Source organism: Bombina bombina, chromosome 2 (genome assembly GCF_027579735.1).
Source record: "Bombina bombina isolate aBomBom1 chromosome 2, aBomBom1.pri, whole genome shotgun sequence".
Classification (NCBI taxonomy): domain Eukaryota; kingdom Metazoa; phylum Chordata; class Amphibia; order Anura; family Bombinatoridae; genus Bombina; species Bombina bombina.
In genome coordinates this window covers 34,113,474-34,133,921 of record NC_069500.1, presented here as the reverse complement: position 1 = coordinate 34,133,921, position 20,448 = coordinate 34,113,474, and the positions used below count along the sequence as shown (strand labels likewise).

At 41.3% G+C, this 20,448-nt stretch overlaps 1 protein-coding gene across 1 annotated transcript in view; it reads left to right on the top strand.

Annotated features, from left to right (window-relative positions):
* Nucleotides 1-20,448, top strand: part of VCP (valosin containing protein) — an 87,994-nt gene that overhangs the window by 21,753 nt on the left and 45,793 nt on the right. The window contains exon 6 of the mRNA XM_053700999.1: nucleotides 573-704. Coding sequence (XP_053556974.1) covers nucleotides 573-704 — 132 coding nt within the window. The remainder of the gene's footprint in view (nucleotides 1-572; nucleotides 705-20,448) is intronic.

Sequence of the window (20,448 nt, the reverse complement as noted above, 5' to 3'; positions counted from 1 at the left end):
GGAGAAAGTAATTTATCAGGTAAACATAAATTCTGTTTTTTATTACTACATTTCTATGTTAGACTAAGAGAAAAGGAAACAAATTAATTCGAGATATTTACAATTACTTTTTTGTATGCAGCTAATTTGCAATGAAATTTTCAACTACTGCACTAGATTATCAATGACCTGCAGAAAAATTTTCACTAAAAAAAAAAATCTCATTGCAGAAAGTGAAAAAAAGTTCTGCCTCTGAGTGCAAGGAGCAGGTCATTGCTGGAACTTAGGGGGAGGGCTGGACTATATTTGTTTAGTGAGGACAGGTAGTGGGGAGCGGCCTTGGTAAGAGCTTTGTATATCAAGGTGAGAATTTAATTGGTTCTTTCAGGGCTCACAAACAAGCCATGTATTCTAGTAATTCTGTATCTATAATTTGACAATTTAATTGTCTTCACCAGTCCCAGTTGCCAATGCTATATATCTAAGAAAGCTCGTGTCTGGATTTAAAATAAACTACATCTGCTGTGTAAAATGTGTTTATGCAAGGACAAACCATTGATCCAGGGTTAATATTTTCCTATCTCCATATGCAGGATGAAGAGGAGTCCCTGAATGAAGTGGGTTATGATGACATTGGAGGCTGCAGGAAGCAGTTGGCTCAGATCAAAGAAATGGTGGAACTGCCTTTGAGACATCCAGCACTATTTAAAGCAATTGGTGTGAAGGTAAAATACTTCTGTAGAAGGGCTAGAGGTGTGAAATGGTTTGGGCAACTGTAAAACTACATTTGTTTCTAATGACATAGTGAGTCCACGGATCATCATCAATTACTGTTGGGAATATCACTCCTGGCCAGCAGGAGGAGGCAAAGAGCACCACAGCAGAGGTGTTAAGTAACACTTCCCTTCCCACAACCACCAGTCATTCTCGTTACCTACTTTAAAAGCAAGGAGGTGGTAAAGTTTAGGTGTCTGAAAGAAGATTCTTCAATCAAGATTTTATTTTAGAGCAGAGCAAGTTTGTTCTGTTCCTTCCTGGGGTTTAGCCGTAGCCCATGTCAATCTCTTCAGTAGAGCAGTGGTGGCTTTTAAGCAATTGGGAACTTGTGGGGTATAATCCTCACTGCGCCTCCCAAATAGTTGTTGCTGCCCTAACTTGAAACCTGAGTAAGATTATTCAGTATTTCTTCTTTTCCACAGGTCCATGCAAGGGAGAATGCCTTTCAAACCTAGTGAGCTGTCCTGCTGCCGGACGGCCAGATGCAGGTATGTGCCCTTTTACCTTCTAAGGAGGGAGATGGCACACTGTAGACTCCTGCAGATTTTATGGGGACAAAATATGTCCTGCTAGGATATTACTCATGGCAGTGTGCAGACACTTAATGTGAGATGTGAGACTCGGTTACCTCTTTAATGGTGATGAAGGGGTTAACAGTTGCATGAGGCTTGTTTTGGTATAAGCAAATCTAAGTTTATGGGCTTATGTGTGATCCTCTTATGTTGCAGCGAAGGGTCCAATTTATTATTTTTATTACGAAGACGGCAGGGCCGGATCTCTGAACTTCTAGGTCATTGCTTAACTCAGAATAGACCTAGAGGTTTTGATAACAGGCAGCCTTGTGCCTTTTTTCTCAGTAAATGGCGAGTAACTCTTTCTCGCATGAGAAATTTTCTTTGTGTTTTTTAGCGCGCCGTGCAAGCTTTTGTTTGTCACGAATTGTTTGTGGTATTATATGCTTCGAAATATTATAGCCGTTATGCTCATTATAAGTTTAGCAGCATCAGTCTCCTTACGGTGGATGCGCTGTTAGTTTTGCTAACGTTTTACTTATACAGTGCTTTGCAATGCATTTTTAATTGTCTGCACGATCTTGTCATTATACATTTCTGTGGCGGGAAAAAAATCCTATCTATCACTACGGTCCTCTGCCATTACATTTTTCTGTGGCGGGAAGGACTCTGCAGTATGCAGAATCAGTTGAGTCTATGTATTCTATTTGTCACTTATGCCTGGATAGTATCGGCAGCACATGTATTGTGAGACTCCTATGGAGCACTATGGTCCTCCGCCATTACTCATTTCTGTGGCGTGTAGGTCTCTGCAGTATGCAGACTAAGTGGATCGTGTGCTTGCATAATGGTAGGATCTAGTTGGTGAGCCAAGTGTCCCTTTTTTTGCTTTGATCAGGTGGAACGGCTTCTTCTTCACTGCCATTTATTCAATATGTTGAGTAGCATGTTTTTTTCCAGGGAAGATTTTGGAGATATAGTTTAGACACCTCAGTCAGTCTGAGGTGTAGGATGACTGGTTCGTTGTGTTTGTGCTCACTAACTTTCCTTTTTTTTTTTTTTAAAGCGACAGTTTTCTATACATAATTAATTAAAGAATATATTTTTATTTCCATCATGACATATTCTGACATACATGTTTGGTATGTTAGGCACAAATTGTTTTCTCTATGCAATCTGTGCGGTTTGTTTTATGACAGTTTTTTATTAAAGTGTCAGCTAACTACCTAGGTGACAATATTTAACTTTTCAATTTTTAAAATATTTCTGTCCTTACCCTGTGCTCTTGTGGAAAAGAGCTCTGTTTGTTATTACAGGCTTGCTTACCTACAGAAGGCACAAGCAGTGTATGTGAATTGTTGGTTTGTTCTCTTTGGGACAAACAATATACATTTTTTTTTTTTTTCTGATGTTTTAGCTTCTCTCTTGATGGAGAGAGAGAACATTGCCTCTGAGCCCATTGTCTCCTAGGAGAATGCTGTTTAGGCCGTGCCACATCTTTCTCCTGTAACGTCCCTAGCTCCTATGGCATCACATGCAGTGCCTGAGGTTCCTCTCAATCTCCTAGAGGAGTTATTGCCTACAGAAATTTCTGCCCAGGTATCTTCTGAGGTTCCTGTGACATTGTTTTTCCTATCATAAGGGATATCGCAAGAGGAAAATTAGAATTTCATATAGGGTTTCTGTCCGCTTGCTGCTATACAGGTTGTCTTTCCTTATAGGTATGATGAGGATACTTCGGTAGCCTCTGAGGCTGTAATCTCAGATTTGGACAGTACATTTCCTTTCTGATGCTGAAGTGGTATTCAGATTTAAGCTTTATCACCTTTGTGTATGGTTAAAGGAGGTTTTGGCTTCTACGGGCGACTTTGATACGCTTATCGTTGTCAACCCCACAATTTTGTCAACTTCATAGTTGCTTGATGTTTCTTCTCTGTGGATATGTTTCCTGTTCCAGTATATGCTTGGAGTTTTTATCCAGAAATGGGAGAGGTCAGGGTTTTCTTTTCCCCCTTCTCCTTAAAGAAGATTTAGCCAGGGCACAGTTCCTTAAGTGGAAGAGGCCTTTTCTACTCTGGCTAGAGAATTTCGATCCCTATAGAGGATAGCTGCTCTTTTTTAGGATCAATGGACTTGGCTAAAGAGTTTTATGAAGGTTTGTATTGCCTCTGTGTCAAGTGCAGCATCTTATTGATGCGTCGCTTTGCCTGATCTCTCTTAGGTGGAGTTCCCTTTGCAGAGAACCAGAACAGAATGAAGGCACCTAAGCCAATTCCTTTGTCTGTTTCCAGGCTAGTCATTTAGCCAGGGGCTAAGTTATCTGGCTTCGCTGTGCTAGCCCGCAGAGCGTTGTGTAGCGAGTCCTCACACTTTCAATTCTCCTTTTCCATTTTTCTTCTGAGCCCAGATTTCTGGTGTTTCCTTACAAGGGTAAGACCTTGTTTGATCCTAATCTAAGAGATGAAAGGTTTGCCTCCAATGCAGAACTATTGGGAGGCTGATGCTCTCTGGTTTTCTTCAAACATGGGTATGACATGTCCCGGATAGACAGCGGACTTAGTGCCTCAGGGTTAATAAATAGAATCAAACCCTTACTCCCAGGCGCAGATTCCATCTCCGTTTTTATCTGCGGACCAGATGGCAGAGAGGCGTCTTCATTGGGTGGGAACTTTTCGTCCTAGCTTAGACCTTAAGTGTCAACTAGTTTTTTTTCAGTGTTCCATCCTTCAAAATTAAATCCTTTGGTTTGATTCTTGCTTTGGTGTAAGAGGGTCAGTTCATGATTTTCATAGATCTGGAGGATGCGTATCTTCAAGCTCCTGAGTTTTGTCATTCTGTCAAACACTTTGTTTTGCTTCCTTCCTGGACATGTTGGTTTAGGCGCAGTTCTTCCATCAAGCAGACTTTCATTCAGGGATCTTGTCTTTTCTTCGTTCCCATGGATGGGAAGTGAATATGAAGAGTTTCCTTGTTCCAACTACAGGGGTAGTTTTTTTTAGGGACCATAATAGTTTCCCTATACCTGAACTTTTTTCTGACAGGTCAGAAAATCAATTCATTTCTATTAGGCCTTCAGTGGCTTAAGGTATGGTCTGGTCTTTTTGTTGGACATCATCCTTTTGCTCGTTCCATTCGAGAGTTCTACTGTTACGCATGTTTGGATAGTTATACGGGGTCCAGGTGAATCTGTCTTAGAAGAAGGCTTTCTCAGGAGAGTCAGGGTTCTTACCCTGGAGAAATAAAGAGAGAAGCGCTCAACCTGGATACGAACAATAGCATAATAGCTTGTTCTATTGCAAGTTACCACCCAAGAACCAGCCTCTTTTTGCTCAACATGTGCCTTTCACAGAGAAGAACTTTCCTGAAGCATATCAGTCTGATCCTGACTTCACAGTACAGTCCAGCCCCGAAATACCAGGCAATCCTCCTCTGAACGAGAGAAACAGCAAAACCCCAGACATACGTTTCGGCCTATTGTGGGCCTCGTCAGTGAGGTGCAGCCATATCCCTCTAGGCACACTTTGCAACGGGTCCACGTCTGGCTTCCTGCATCACACTTAGGGAGACTTCCCCAAGTGTCATAATTTGCATAAATAAAAAGAGAGAAGCGCTCAACCTGGAAATGAACAATAGCATAATAGCTTGTTCTATGGCTAGTTACCACCCAAGAAGCAGCCTCTTTTTGCTCAACATGTGCCTTTCACAGAGAAGAACTTTCCTGAAGCATATCAGTCTTACCCTGGAGACCTGCCTGGATTATAGTTCCACGGTCGTCAGCCGTTTGGGCTAGGGACTATGGACTCGGGAGGAGTCGGTTTTTCCATTCCTCTTGGAGTTTGTATCGATTTGCAATGTGCTGTTGATCTGTTGTCCTTAACCAGGTTTATCAGGTTTTAGTTGGACAATTTATTTCTGTGGTTTGCATAAACCATCTGGGAGGAACCTAGAGTGGGCGGACGCTTACTATTGCTGTTTTCCTTTTTATTCCTGGAGGGAATGCTGGGAGCGGACTTTTTGAGAAGTCAACCTTTTATCCAGGCGCTCTTTCTGATCTCTCCAGATTGACCCTTGTCTAAGTAAGACTACCTTCCTAGATATGTTTAGAGGTCTGGAGATCAGCAAACTATCCTAATATGCAGCCTTTGGGATGTAATCTCTTCCTCCCTGAAAGTTGTTCCTGATGGATATTCTGATTTGGGTCCTTCCTTCATCCAAACTTGTATTCACTAAGGCTTTCTGTTTGGTGTTTTGAACACTTAGTTTTGTCTATGCATGTTTTTTCTGCAGTGGTCTTTGTGACCTTGATTCATGATTACAAGCCTGTTACTGGTATTTTTCCATAGGGTATGACATGAGTACCTTAGGGGGAAGATTGCAAGGGTTACCGTTGGAAGTAGAGTCAAGATCCTAGGATGTTCTTTTCTCCGAGACGGGTTGTCAGGATCTGGCAGAGTCAAATTTCTGCATTTCTCTTGTTACACATGTCTGGCGGATGTTCCAGATGTGTATTCTTGTCAGGCCCTGGTTACGTCAGGCCTGTGTTTTAGTCAGTTGTTCTTATTGGAACCTTACCTTGTTTTTTAGTTTTTGCAACAGGCTCAGGTTGAGTCATTGCATTTTACTTTGAAAGGTTTTCTTTATTTCCACATTCTATTCTGTTTGGAGAGTTTTTAATTCTTGGCTTGCAGTGCGATTCTCCTTATCTCATATTTCATTTGGATAAGGCAGTTCTTTGTACCAAGCTTGTTTTTTTTTCTTCCTTAGGTGGTTTCGGACGGACATATTAATCAGGAAATTGTTGTTCCTTTTCTCTGTCCTAATCCCCTCATGAGGATCGTCTATTAGACAACTTAGATGTTGTGCGTGCTCTTAAAATCTACTTGCTTGCTACAAAGGACTTTGTCAGTCTTCTGCTTTGTTTGCTTTTCTGGGACTCTTAAAGGTCAGAAAGCTACTGCCACTTTTCTTTCTCTTTGGTTGAGAAGAATTATTCGTTTGGCATATGAGACTGAACAGCAGCCTCCTGAGAGAATTATAGCTCATTCCACCAGGGCGGTGTCTTCCTCGTGGGCCTTCAAGATGAGGCGACCATTGATCAGATCTGACATTTTTGCCTCGGCCGAGGTGTCCTTTGGGATAAAGGTTCTTCAAGCAGTGGTGCCTTCTGTTTAGGTTACCTGTCTTGTCCCTCCCTTATCTGTGTCCTCTAGCTTGGGTATTGATTCCCAAAAGTAATTGATGATGATCCTTGGATTCACTGTCATTAGAAAGATTATTTCTTGACACGATGAGTCCACGGCCCTCCCTGTTTTTCAAACTTTTATATAAAAAAATAAAATAAATCTCAGACACCTCTGCACCTTGTTTCCGTTCTCTCCTTTTCCTTTGGTTGAATAACTGGGGGTTGTGGGAAGGGAAGTGCTCTTTGCCCCCTCCTGCTGGCCAGGAGTGATATTTCCAACAGTAATTGATAATGATCCATGGACTCACCGTGTCAAGAAAGAAATTTATCAGCGAAGCATACATTTTATTAATTAACCTCAAAATGACTGAACTTTCTTTTTACAGTATTTGCTCTATTAGATATTGTTGTTATAATAAATATCTGGTTTGGGTTACCAAAGCATTTGTTTTTACATTGCACAGCTTCACATAAATGAGAACATTTTCATGTCTTTGTTGTTTTTTTTTGCTTTGTTTTAACATTGCCAAATGCTTCCAAAATACTGTACTACATTTTACATCTTACGATTTTGCTTTAAAATAGTCATAATCCTACATGAATAATATAATGGAGGTATGGTTTCTTTTTAAAGACACGAGTCCACGGATCATCTTTATTAATTATGGGATATTCACCTTCTGGTCAGCAGGAGAAGGCAAAGAGCAGCACAGCTGTTAAATAGCTCCTCCCTTCCCTCCCACTCCAGTCGTTCTTTGTCTACGTTAGTGCTAGGAAGAGGTAAAGTTAAGTGTTAGAAAAGATTCTTCAATTAAGAGTTTATTATTTTTAAAGTAGTGCAAGATTGTGCTGCTTTCTTCTAGGGTGTAGCCATAGTCCACATCAGTCTCTTCAGTAGAGCTTTGGTGGTTTTAGAGCAATGGGAACTGGTGGGACATAATTCTCGCTGCGCCTCCCATACATTTATGCTGCCCTTATCCTGATGGCCTAAGCAAGCTTAACTCGGGCTTTATCATTTCTTTCATGTACTTGGCAAGAGTCCATGAGCTAGTGACATATGGGATATACAATCCTACCAAGAGGGGCAAAGTTTCCCAAACCTCAAAATGCCTATAAATACACCCCTTACCACACAATTCAGTTTTACAAACTTAACCTCCTATGGAGGTGGTGAAGTAAGTTTGTGCTAAGATTTCTACGTTGCTATGCGCTTCTCAGCATTGTTAAAGCCCGATTCCTCTCAGAGTACAGCGAATGTCAGAGGGACGTGAAGGGAGTATCACTTATTTGAATACGATGATTTCCCTAACGGGGGGTCTATTTCATAGGTTCTCTGTTATTGGTCGTAGATTCATCTCCTACCTCCATTTTCAGATCGACGATACTGTATTTCAATTTACCATTACCTCAATTAATATTAGGCCCGCGGGTGTGTCAAATGCTAAACTTTATTGCATCATTCTTGCCGCGAAAATATTTTTGGCGTGAAAAATACGTTTATGACGCAACTTCCTCATTTCCGGCGTCATACGTGACGCCGAGACATTTCACACGGCGGCATCATTAGTGACGCAAGTGTCATTTCCGGTTATTTTTGGCGCCAAAAAAGTTTACGCTACGTTGTGAGTCATACTTGACGCCAAATTTTTTTCATTATTTCAATACCCCATTGAAGTTTGCTTTTTTCTCTCAGAGGCCTATGCTTTTGCATTTTTTCCCATTCCTGAAACTGTCCTATAAGTTAATAGATAATTTTGATTTATATGTTTTTTTTCTCTTACATTGAGCAAGATGTCCCAATCTGATCCTGTCTCAGAAGTTTCTGCTACAACATTGCTGCCTGACATCGGGTCTACCAAAGCTAAGTACATTTGTTGTAAAAGTGTAGAAATTATTCCACCAAATGTCATTTGTAATAGTTGTCATGATAAACTTTTACATGCAGATAGTGTTTCCATCAGTAATAGTACATTGCCAGTTGCAGTTCCTTCAACTTCTAATGTACATGATATACCTGTAAATTTTAAAGAATTTGTTTCTGATTCTATTCTGAAGGCTTTGTCTGCATTTCCACCTTTTAATAAACGTAAAAGGTCTTTTAAAACTTCTCATTTAGCTGATGAAATTTCAAATGACCAGCAACATAATTTATCCTCTTCTGATGAGGATCTATCTGATACAGAAGATCCTTCCTCAGACATTGACACTGACAAGTCTACTTATTTATTTAAAATAGAGTATATGCATTCTTTATTAAAAGAAGCGTTAATTACTTTGGATATTGAGGTAACCAGTCCTCTTGACGTTCAGTCTAATAAACGTTTAAATGCTGTTTTTAAACCTCCTGTGGTTTCCCCAGGGGGTTTTCCTATTCCTGAGGCTATTTCTGATATGATTTCTAGGGAATGGAATAGGCCAGGTACTTCTTTTATTCCTTCTTCAAGGTTTAAAACATTGTATCCTTTACCAGCAAAACCTATAGAGTTTTGGGAAAAAATCCCCAAAGTTGATGGGGCTATTTCTACTCTTGCTAAATGTACCACTATTCCTATGGAAGATAGTACTTCCTTTAAGGATTCTTTAGATAGGAAGCTTGAATCTTATCTAAGGAAGGCCTATTTATATTCAGGTCATCTTCTCAGACCTGCTATTTCTTTGGCTGATGTTGTGGCTGCCTCAACTTTTTGGTTGGAGAATTTAGCTTAACGAGAATTGGATCCTGACATATCTAGCATTACTTGCTTACTGCAACATGCTAATAATTTTATTTGTGATGCCATTTTTGATAACAAAATTGATGTTGGATCCATGTCTTTAGCTGTATTAGCTAGAAGAGCTTTGTGGCTTAAATCTTGGAATGCTGATATGACATCTAAATCTAGATTACTATCTCTTTCTTTCCAAGGTAATTTATTTGGTTCTCAGTTGGATTCTATCATTTCAACTCACTGGAGGAAAAGGAGTTTTTCTGCCTCAGGATAAAAAACCTAAGGGTTAATCTAAGGTTTCTAACAGTTTTTGTTCCTTTCGTCGGAATAAGGAACAAAAACTCAATCCTCATCCCAAGGAATCTGCTTCCAATTGGAAGCCTTCCTCAAATTGGAATAAATCCAAGCCATTTAGGAAACCAAAGTTTGCCCCTAAGTCTGCATGAAGGTGCGGCCCTCATTCCAGCTCAGCTGGTAGGGGGCAGATTAAGGTTTTTCAAGGATTTTTGGATAAAATCTGTCCAAAATCATTGGATTCAGAGCATTGTCTCTCAAGGGTATCGAATAGGATTCAAAGTAAGACCTCCTGTGAGAAGATTTTTTTTTTCTCTCACGCATCCCTGTAAATCCAGTAAAAGCTCAGGCTTTTCTGAAGTGTTTCAGACCTGGAGTCTTCAGGGGTAATCATGCCAGTTCCTCCTCAGGAACAAGGTTTGGCATTTTATTCAAACCTATTCATTGTACCAAAGAGAGAATTTATTCAGACCAGTTCTGGATCTGAAAATTTTGAATAGTTATGTAAGAGTACCAACTTTCAAGATGGTGAAAAATGACTTCTGCCTTTTGTTCAGCTAGACTTGCAGGATGCATACCTTCATATTCCGATTCATCCAGAACACTTTCAGTTTCTGAGATTCTCTTTTCTAGACAAGCATTACCAATTTGTTGCTCTTCCATTTGGCCTAGCAACAGCTCCAAGGATCTTTTCAAAGGTTTTGGGTGCCCTATTATCTGTAATCAGAGAACAGGGTATTGCGGTGTTTCCTTATTTGGACGATATCTTGGTACTAGCTCAATCTTTACATACTGCAGAATCTCACACAAATCAACTAGTGTTTCTTCGGAAACGGGGTTGGAGGATCAATTTACCAAAGTTTCTTGATTCCTCAGACAAGGGTCACCTTTTTAGGCTTCCAGATAGATTCAGTGTCCATGACTCTGTCTCTAACAGACAAGAGACGTTTAAAATTGGTTGCAGCATGCCGGCACCTTCAGTCTCAGTCATTCCCTTCAGTGGCTATGTGCATGGAAGTTTTCAGTCTTATGACTGCAGCATCGGACGCAATCCCCTTTGCTCGTTTTCAAATGAGACCTCTACAGCTTTGCATGCTGAATCAATGGTGCAAGGATTATACAAAGATATCGCAATTAATATCCTTGAATCCCAATGTACGACACTCTCTGACATGGTGGATAGATCACCATCGTTTGGTTCAAGGGGCTTCTTTTGTTCGGCCAACCTGGACTGTGATCTCAACAGATGTGAGTCTTTCAGGTTGGGGAGCTGTTTGGGGATCTCTGACAGCACAAGGGGTTTGGAAATCAAGAGGCGAGGTTACCAATAAATATTGAACTCCATGCAATTCTCAGGGCTCTTCAGTTCTGGCCTCTGCTAAAGAGAGAACCGTTCATTTGTTTTCAGACAGACAATATCACAACTGTGGCTTATGTCAATCAGGGTGGGACTCACAGTCCCCAAGCTATGAAAGAAGTATCTCTGATACTTGCCTGGGCGGAATCCAGCTCCTGTCTAATCTCTGCGGTGCATATCCCAGGTGTAGACAATTGGGAGGTGGATTACCACAGCCAAACTTGCTTGGGCGGATTACCACAGCCAAACAGCAGGCACCATATGAGATTATCATACCCCAACTTGGAGACGCACTATTTTGAAGCTGAACTACTGCAGCATATGGAGTGAGTATACTGCACTCATAGTAAGTTGGTTGCTACATACACCTCAAGCCCTGTTTTTCTCTTCATCATTAGAGAAAAATCATTCTGCAGAACAGCACCATCTATCTTCCAATATTGGATTATCTCAGCCGCCAGACTTTATATCTAGGGGAGTGGTCTCTCCATCCAGATGTGTTTTCTCAGATTGTTCAGATGTGGGGTCTTCCAGAGAGAGATCTCATGGCCTCTCATCTAAACAAGAAACTTTCCAGATACCTGTCCAGGTCCAGGGATGTTCAGACGGAAGCAGTGGATGCGCTGACACTTCCTTGGTGTTATCATCCTGCTTACATCTTCCCGCCTCTAGTTCTCCTTCCAAGAGTGATCTCCAAAATCATCATGGAACAGTCTTTTGTGTTGCTGGTGGCTCCAGCATGGCCACACAGGTTTTGGTATGCGGATCTGGTTTGGATGTCCAGTTGCCTGCCTTGGCCACTTCCGTTACGGCTGGACCTACTATCTTAAGGTCCGTTTTTCCATCAGGATCTCAAATCATTAAATTTGAAGGTATGGAAATTGAACGCTTAGTGCTTAGTCATAGAGGTTTCTCTGATTCTGTGATTAATAGTATGTTGCAGGCTCGTAAATCTGTTTCTAGAAAGATTTATTATCGAGTTTGGAAGACTTGCATTTCATGGTGTTCTTCTCATAAATTCTCCTGGCATTCTTTTAGAATTCCTAGAATTTTACAGTTCCTTCAGGATGGTTTGGATAAGGGTTTGTCTGCAAGTTCCTTGAAAAGTCAAATCTCCGCTCTTTCTGTTTTATTTCACAGAAAGATTGCTATACTTCCTGATATTCACTGTTTTGTACAGGCTTTAGTTTGTATTAAGCCTGTCATTTAAATCAATTTCTCCTCCTTGGAGTCTTAATTTGGTTCTGAAGGCTTTACAGGCTCCTCCATTTGAGCCTATGCATTCTTTGGACATTAAACTACTTTCTTGGAAATTGTCATTCCTTTTGGCTATCTCTTCTGCTAGAAGAGTTTCTGAGCTAACTGCTCTTTCTTGTGAGTCTCCTTTTTCTGATTTTTAATCAGGATAAGGCAGTTTTGCGTACTTTTCAATTTTTACCTAAGGTTGTGAATTCTAACAACATTAGTAGAGAAATTGTTGTCCCTTCCTTATGTCCTAATCCTAAGAATTCTTTGGAGAGATCCTTACATTATTTGGATGTGGTAAGAGCTTTGAAATATGTGGAAGCTACTAAAGATTTCAGGAAGACTTCCAGTCTATTTTTTTTATTTTCTGGTCCTAGGAAAGGTCAGAATGCTTCTGCCATTTCCTTGGCTTCTTGGTTGAAACTTTTAATTCATCAAGCTTATTTGGAGTTGGGTCAGGCCCGCCTCAGAATTACAGCTCATTCTACTAGATCAGTCTCCACTTCGTGGGCTTTTAAGAATGAAGCTTCAGTTGATCAGATTTGCAAAGCGGCGACTTAGTCCTCATTGCATACATTTACTAAATTCTACCGTTTTGATGTATTTGCTTGTTCAGAAGCAGTTTTTGGTAGAAAAGTTCTTCAGGCAGCTGTGTCAGTTTTATTCTTCTGCTTTTTGATTTAAGTTTGTTTCTTTCAAAAATGAAATAATCCACAACCCAAAAAAATAAGTTTAATTTTTTCAGTGGAATATGGCTGTTTCTCCAACATTGGTGTGTCCGGTCCACGGCGTCATCCTTACTTGTGGGATATTCTCTTCCCCAACAGGAAATGGCAAAGAGTCCCAGCAAAGCTGGTCACATGATCCCTCCTAGGCTCCGCCCACCCCAGTCATTCTCTTTGCCGTTGCACAGGCAACATCTCCACGGAGATGGTTAAGAGTTTTTTGGTGTTTAAATGTAGTTTTTATTCTTCTATCAAGTGTTTGTTATTTTAAAATAGTGCTGGTATGTACTATTTACTCTGCAACAGAAAAGGATGAAGATTTCTGTTTGTAAGAGGAAGATGATTTTAGCAGACAGTAACTAAAATCGATTGCTGTTTCCACACAGGACTGTTGAGATGAAGTAACTTCAGTTGGGGGAAACAGTTAGCAGACTTTTCTGCTTATGGTATGACTAGCCATATTTCTAACAAGACTGTGTAATGCTGGAAGGCTGTCATTTCCCCTCATGGGGACCGGTAAGCCATTTTCTTAGTCAAAAACAAACAGAATAAAGGGCTTATTATGGGCTAAAAAACTGGTAGACATTTTTATGGGCTAAATCGATTGCTTTATTTGTGCATATTCAAATTTAGGCTAACAATTGACATTTATAATCTTGGGGAACGTTTATAAACGGCAGGCACTGTATTGGACACCTTATTCAGTCAGGGGGCCTTTCTAGTCATAGACTGAGCCTCATTTTCGCGCCATTAATGCGCAGTTGTTTTTTGAGAGCAGGGCATGCAGATGCATGTGTGAGGATCTAAGAATCTCTGAAAAAGCTTTTAGAAGGCGTCATTTGGTATCGTATTCCCCTCAGGGCTTGGTTGGGTCTTAGCAAAGACTGTATCTGGGACTGTATAGGGGTTAAATTGAAAAACGGCTCCGGTTCCGTTATTTTAAGGGTTAAAGCTCTGAAATTTGGTGTGCAATACTTTTAAGGCTTTAAGACACTGTGGTGAACAATTCCTTCATACTTTTTCACATATTCAGTAATAAAGTGTTTTCTGTTTGAAATTTAAATTGACAGTAACTGTTTTATTTTAAAACTTTGTTTGTGCATTGTTGACAAGTTTAAGCCTGTTTAACATGTCTGTACCTTCAAATAAGCTATGTTCTATATGTATGAAAGCCAATGTGTCTCCCCATTTAAATTTATGTGATAATTGTGCCATAGCGTCCAAACAAAGTAAGGACAGTACTGCCACAAATAATGATATTGCCCAAGATGATTCCTCAAATGAGGGGAGTAAACATACTACATCATCTCCTACTGTGTCTACACCAGTTTTGCCCATGCAGGAGGCCCCTAGTACATCTAGTGCGCCAATACTTATTACCATGCAACAATTAACGGCTGTAATGGATAACTCCATAGCAAATCTTTTATCCAAAATGCCTACTTATCAGAGAAAGCGCGATTGCTCTGTTTTAAACACTGAAGAGCAAGAGGACGCTGATGATAATTGTTCTGTCATACCCTCACACCAATCTGAAGGGGCCATGAGGGAGGTTTTGTCTGAGGGAGAAATTTCAGATTCAGGAAAAATTTCTCATCAAGCTGAACTTGATGTTGTGACATTTAAATTTAAATTAAAACATCTCTGCGCACTGCTTAAGGAGGTGTTATCTACTCTGGATGATTGTGACAATTTGGTCATTCCAGAGAAATTATGCAAGATGGACAGGTTCCTAGAGGTTCCGGTGCCCCCCGACGCTTTTCCTATACCCAAGCGGGTGGCGGACATAGTAAATAAAGAGTGGGAAAAGCCCGGCATACCTTTTGTTCCTCCCCCTATATTTAAGAAATTATTTCCTATGGTCGACCCCAGAAAGGACTTATGGCAGACAGTCCCCAAGGTCGAGGGGGCAGTTTCTACTCTAAACAAACGCACTACTATTCCTATCGAAGATAGTTGTGCTTTCAAAGATCCTATGGATAAAAAAGTTGGAAGGTTTGCTTAAAAAGATTTTTGTACAGCAAGGCTACCTTCTACAACCAATTTCATGCATTGTTCCTGTCACTACGGCAGTGTGGTTCTGGTTCGAGGAACTAGAAAAGTCGCTCAGTAGAGAAACTCCATATGAGGAGGTTATGGACAGAGTTCACGCACTTAAATTGGCTAACTCTTTTTTTAGATGCCGCTTTGCAATTAGCAAAATTAGCGGCGAAAAATTCAGGGTTTGCTATTGTGGCGCGCAGAGCGCTTTGGCTAAAGTCTTGGTCAGCGGATGTGTCATCCAAGACAAAATTACTTCACATTCCTTTCAAAGGTAAAACTTTATTTGGACCTGATTTGAAAGAGATTATTTCAGACATCACTGGGGGAAAGGGCCACGCCCTTCCACAGGATAGGTCTTTTAAGGCTAAAAATAAGCCTAATTTTCGTCCCTTTCGCAGAAATGGACCAGCCTCTAATTCTGCATCCTCTAAGCAAGAGGGTAATGCCTCACAACCCAAACCAGCCTGGAAACCAATGCAAGGGTAAGCAGGCCAAGAAGCCTGCCACTTCTAACAAGACAGCATGAAGGAGTAGCCCCCGATCCGGGACCGGATCTGGTGGGGGGCAGAATCTCTCTCTTTGCTCAGGCTTGGGCAAGAGATGTTCAGGATCCTTGGACGCTAGAAATAGTTTCTCAAGGTTATCTCCTGGAATTCAAGGAACTACCCCCAAGGGGAAGGTTCCACAAGTCTCACTTATCCTCAAACCAAATAAAGAGACAGGCATTCTTACATTGTGTAGAAGACCTGTTAAAGATGGGAGTGATACACCCAGTTCCAATAAAGGAACAAGGAATGGGATTTTATTCCAATCTGTTCGTAGTTCCCAAAAAAAGAGGGAACGTTCAGACCAATTTTGGTTTTGAAGATCCTAAACAAATTTCTCAGGGTACCATCGTTCAAAATGGAAACTATTCGAACGATTCTACCCACCATCCAGGAAAGTCAATTTATGACTACCGTGGATCTAAAGGATGCGTACCTACATATCCCTATCCACAAGGAACATCAGTTCCTAAGGTTCGCTTTTCTGGACAAACATTACCAGTTTGTGGCTCTTCCATTCGGATTAGCCACTGCTCCAAGGATTTTCACAAAGGTGCTAGGGTCCCTTCTAGCGGTTCTAAGACCAAGGGGCATTGCAGTAGTACCTTACTTGGACGACATTCTAATACAAGCGTCGTCCCTGTCAAAGGCAAAGGCTCATACGGACATCGTTCTAGCCTTTCTCACATCTCACGGATGGAAGGTGAACAAAAGAGTTCTCTGTCCCCGTCAACAAGAGTTCCCTTCTTGGGAACAATAATAGATTCCTTAGAAATGAGGATTTTTCTGACAGAGGTCAGAAAATCAAAACTTCTAAGCTCTTGTCAAGTGCTTCATTCTGTTCCTCGTCCTTCCATAGCGCTATGCATGGAAGTAATAGGATTGATGGTTGCAACAATGGACATAGTTCCTTTTGCACGAATTCATCTAAGACCATTACAACTGTGCATGCTCAGACAGTGGAATGGGGATTATACAGACTTGTCTCTAATGATTCAAGTAGATCAAAAGACCAGAGATTCACTCCGTTGGTGGCTGACCCTGGACCATCTGTCCCAGGGAATGAGCTTTCGCAGGCCGGAGTGGGTCATTGTCACGACCGACGCCAGTCTAGTGGGCTGGGGTGCGGTCTGGGAATCCCTGAAAGCTCAGGGTCTATGGTCTCGGGAAGAGTCTCTTCTCCTGATAAACATTCTGGAACTGAGAGCGATATTCAATGCTCTCAGAGCTTGGCCTCAACTAGCAAAGGCCAAATTCATAAGGTTCCAATCAGACAACATGACTGTTGCTTATATCAATCATCAAGGGGGAACAAAGAGTTCCCTGGCGATGAAAGAAGTGACCAAAATAATTCAATGGGCGGAGGATCACTCCTGCCACTTGTCTGCGATCCACATCCCAGGAGTGGAAAATTGGGAAGCGGATTTTCTGAGTCGTCAGACATTTCATCCGGGGGAGTGGGAACTCCATCCGGAAATCTTTGCCCAAATAACTCAGTTGTGGGGCATTCCAGACATGGATCTGATGGCGTCTCGTCAGAACTTCAAGGTTCCTTGCTACAGGTCCAGATCCAGGGATCCCAAGGCGACTCTAGTAGATGCACTAGTAGCTCCTTGGACTTTCAACCTAGCTTACGTATTCCCACCGTTTCCTCTCATTCCCAGGCTGGTAGCCAGGATCAATCAGGAGAGGGCCTCGGTGATCTTGATAGCTCCTGCGTGGCCACGCAAGACTTGGTATGCAGACCTGGTGAATATGTCATCGGCTCCACCATGGAAGCTACCTTTGAGACAGGACCTTCTTGTTCAAGGTCCATTCGAACACCCAAATCTGGTCTCCCTCCAACTGACGGCTTGGAGATTAAACGCTTGATTCTATCAAAGCGTGGGTTTTCAGATTCGGTGATAGATACTCTGGTTCAGGCCAGAAAACCTGTAACTAGAAAAATTTACCATAAAATATGGAAAAAATATATCTGTTGGTGTGAATCCAAAGGATTCCCATGGAATAAGATAAAAATTCCTAAGATTCTCTCCTTTCTTCAAGAAGGTTTGGAGAAAGGATTATCTGCAAGTTCTCTAAAGGGACAGATCTCTGCTTTATCTGTCTTACTACACAAAAGACTGGCAGCTGTGCCAGATGTTCAAGCATTTGTTCAGGCTCTGGTTAGGATCAAGCCTGTTTACAGACCTTTGACTCCTCCCTGGAGTCTAAATCTAGTTCTTTCAGTTCTTCAAGGGGTTCCGTTTGAACCCTTACATTCCATAGATATTAAGTTACTATCTTGGAAAGTTTTGTTTTTGGTTGCAATTTCTTCTGCTAGAAGAGTTTCAGAGTTATCTGCTCTGCAGTGTTCTCCTCCTTATCTGGTGTTCCATGCAGATAAGGTGGTTTTGCGTACTAAGCCTGGTTTTCTTCCTAAAGTTGTTTCTAACAAAAATATTAACCAGGAGATAGTTGTACCTTCTTTGTGTCCAAATCCAGTTTCAAAGAAGGAACGTTTGTTACACAATTTGGACGTTGTCCGTGCTTTAAAGTTCTATTTAGAGGCTACTAAAGATTTCAGACAAACATCTTCCTTGTTTGTTGTTTATTCTGGTAAAAGGAGAGGTCAAAAAGAGACTTCTACCTCTCTTTCCTTTTGGCTTAAAAGCATCACCTGATTGGCTTATGAGACTGCCGGACGGCAGCCTCCTGAAAGAATCACAGCTCACTCCACTAGGGCTGTGGCTTCCACATGGGCCTTCAAGAACGAGGCTTCTGTTGACCAGATATGTAAGGCAGCGACTTGTTCTTCACTGCACACTTTTGCCAAATTTTACAAATTTGATACTTTTGCTTCTTCGGAGGCTATTTTTGGGAGAGAGGTTTTGCAAGCTGTGGTTCCTTCCGTTTAGGTGACCTGATTTGCTCCCTCCCTTCATCCGTGTCCTAAAGCTTTGGTATTGGTTCCCACAAGTAAGGATGACGCCGTGGACCGGACACACCAATGTTGGAGAAAACAGAATTTATGCTTACCTGATAAATTACTTTCTCCAACGGTGTGTCCGGTCCACGGCCCGCCCTGGTTTTTTAATCGGGTCTGATGAATTATTTTCTCTAACTACAGTCACCACGGTATCATATGGTTTCTCCTATATATATTTCCTCCTGTCCGTCGGTCGAATGACTGGGGTGGGCGGAGCCTAGGAGGGATCATGTGACCAGCTTTGCTGGGACTCTTTGCCATTTCCTGTTGGGGAAGAGAATATCCCACAAGTAAGGATGACGCCGTGGACCTGACACACCGTTGGAGAAAGTAATTTATCAGGTAAGCATAAATTCTGTTTTTTATTTTATTCCCTCCCTCTCTAGTGACTCTTGAGTGGAAGACAACACATCTTGGGTATTGATATCCCATGTCACTAGCTCATGGACTCTCGCCAATTACATGATAGGAAACATAATTTATGTAGGAACTTACCTGATAAATTCATTTATTTCATATTGGCAAGAGTCCATGAGGCCCACCCTTTTTATGGTGGTTATAATTTTTTTTGTATAAAGCACAATTATTTCCAAATTTCCTTTGTTGATGCTTTCTACTCCTTTCTTTATCACCCCACTGCTTGGCTATTAGTTAAACTGAATTGTGGGTGTGGTGAGGGGTTTATTTATAGGCATTTTGAGGTTTGGGAAACTTTGCCCCTCCTGGTAGGATTGTATATCCCATATGTCACTAGCTCATGGACTCATGCCAATATGAAAGAAATGAATTTATCAGGTAAGTTCTTACATAAATAATGTTTTTCCACAGGGCTATGGGAGAGAGAGGACCTCTTAAACCTGTTGGACTGTCCTGCTGTCGGACAGAATTAAGTTAAGTGCTGACTTTATTCTTTCTTTCTGGGAGGATACAAGACTCAGAGGAAAGTGGGCACTTTAATTATATTTCTATCACATATAATGCTCATAAATATGGGGCTCTTTATGTTGGGACATCATGCTCTGTGTATGGAGGTTTTTTTTCTTGACAGCTTAAGTACAGGCACTGGGGCTGCGAGTTAAGCTTATTTTTTTTCCCTAACAGTTTATTTTAACGAAGATGAAACCGGTCGGGTTGTGTGTATTTACTAACGCCCACGATGGGCGGGGCTATCGTTTTTGCGCGCTTGCTTATTACGCTGCAGTTTTCAGCCTTGTCTGGTGCACGGAACTGTTCCGGGTAAGCTGTATGGCAACTTTGCTTATCTTGCAAACGGACAGTTAAGAGAGAATCAACGTTGCACGGTTTTTCAGTCATTAGAAGCAATCGGTTGTAGCGCTACAGAGCCCTTATCTGCATCGCTGGGGATATAGCAGTGAAACCGTTTGGCAGGTAGGCGCCTCAGCAGAGCTGCTGAGGCGTAAAGGTGTCTGTATTTTATTTAATTGAGGATACGTTTTTTCTAAAGGCAGGAAAATAGTTTGTTTAAAATTTAAAGACACTATCGTTTTAAACATTCAAAATTATTTGAGTTAAAGTAATCTGTATAAATTTTGTTTTATTTTGGGACACATTTTTTTTCTCCCTGCCAGTAATGGTTTATTGTAATAAAAATGTTTTTGTGTAAAAGCAAAGTTTTTATTACATTGTTATTTTACTGTGCTTCAGTATGGACATAGGAGCCATGCAAGATGTTACTTGCTTCATGTGTTTGGATGTCAATGTGGAGCCACCAATCCCTTTTTGTCCCTCATGTATTGAGAGAGCTTTAAGTTATAGGGAAAAGATTTTTCATGAGCAAACTTTTTTTAAAGGCGGATGCTTCTCAGGTGTCTAATGATGAGATGCAGAGTATGCCGCAACTTTCTCCCCAAGCGTCCCAAACTTTAACGCCCGCGCAAGCAGTGCCCTTTACTTCTGCTCTAGCACCTGCTGGAGTTTACCTTAAAAGACATAGCTGCACTTATGTCTTCGACAACTTCTGATACGTTGTCTGCTTTTCCTATGCTACAAGGCAAACTTAAGAGGAAAGACAACCATGTTGTCAGTGAGGTTTCTGATGCAATGGTGGCAATCTCGGATGTACCCTCCCAGGGAACTGAGATGGAGGGTATTT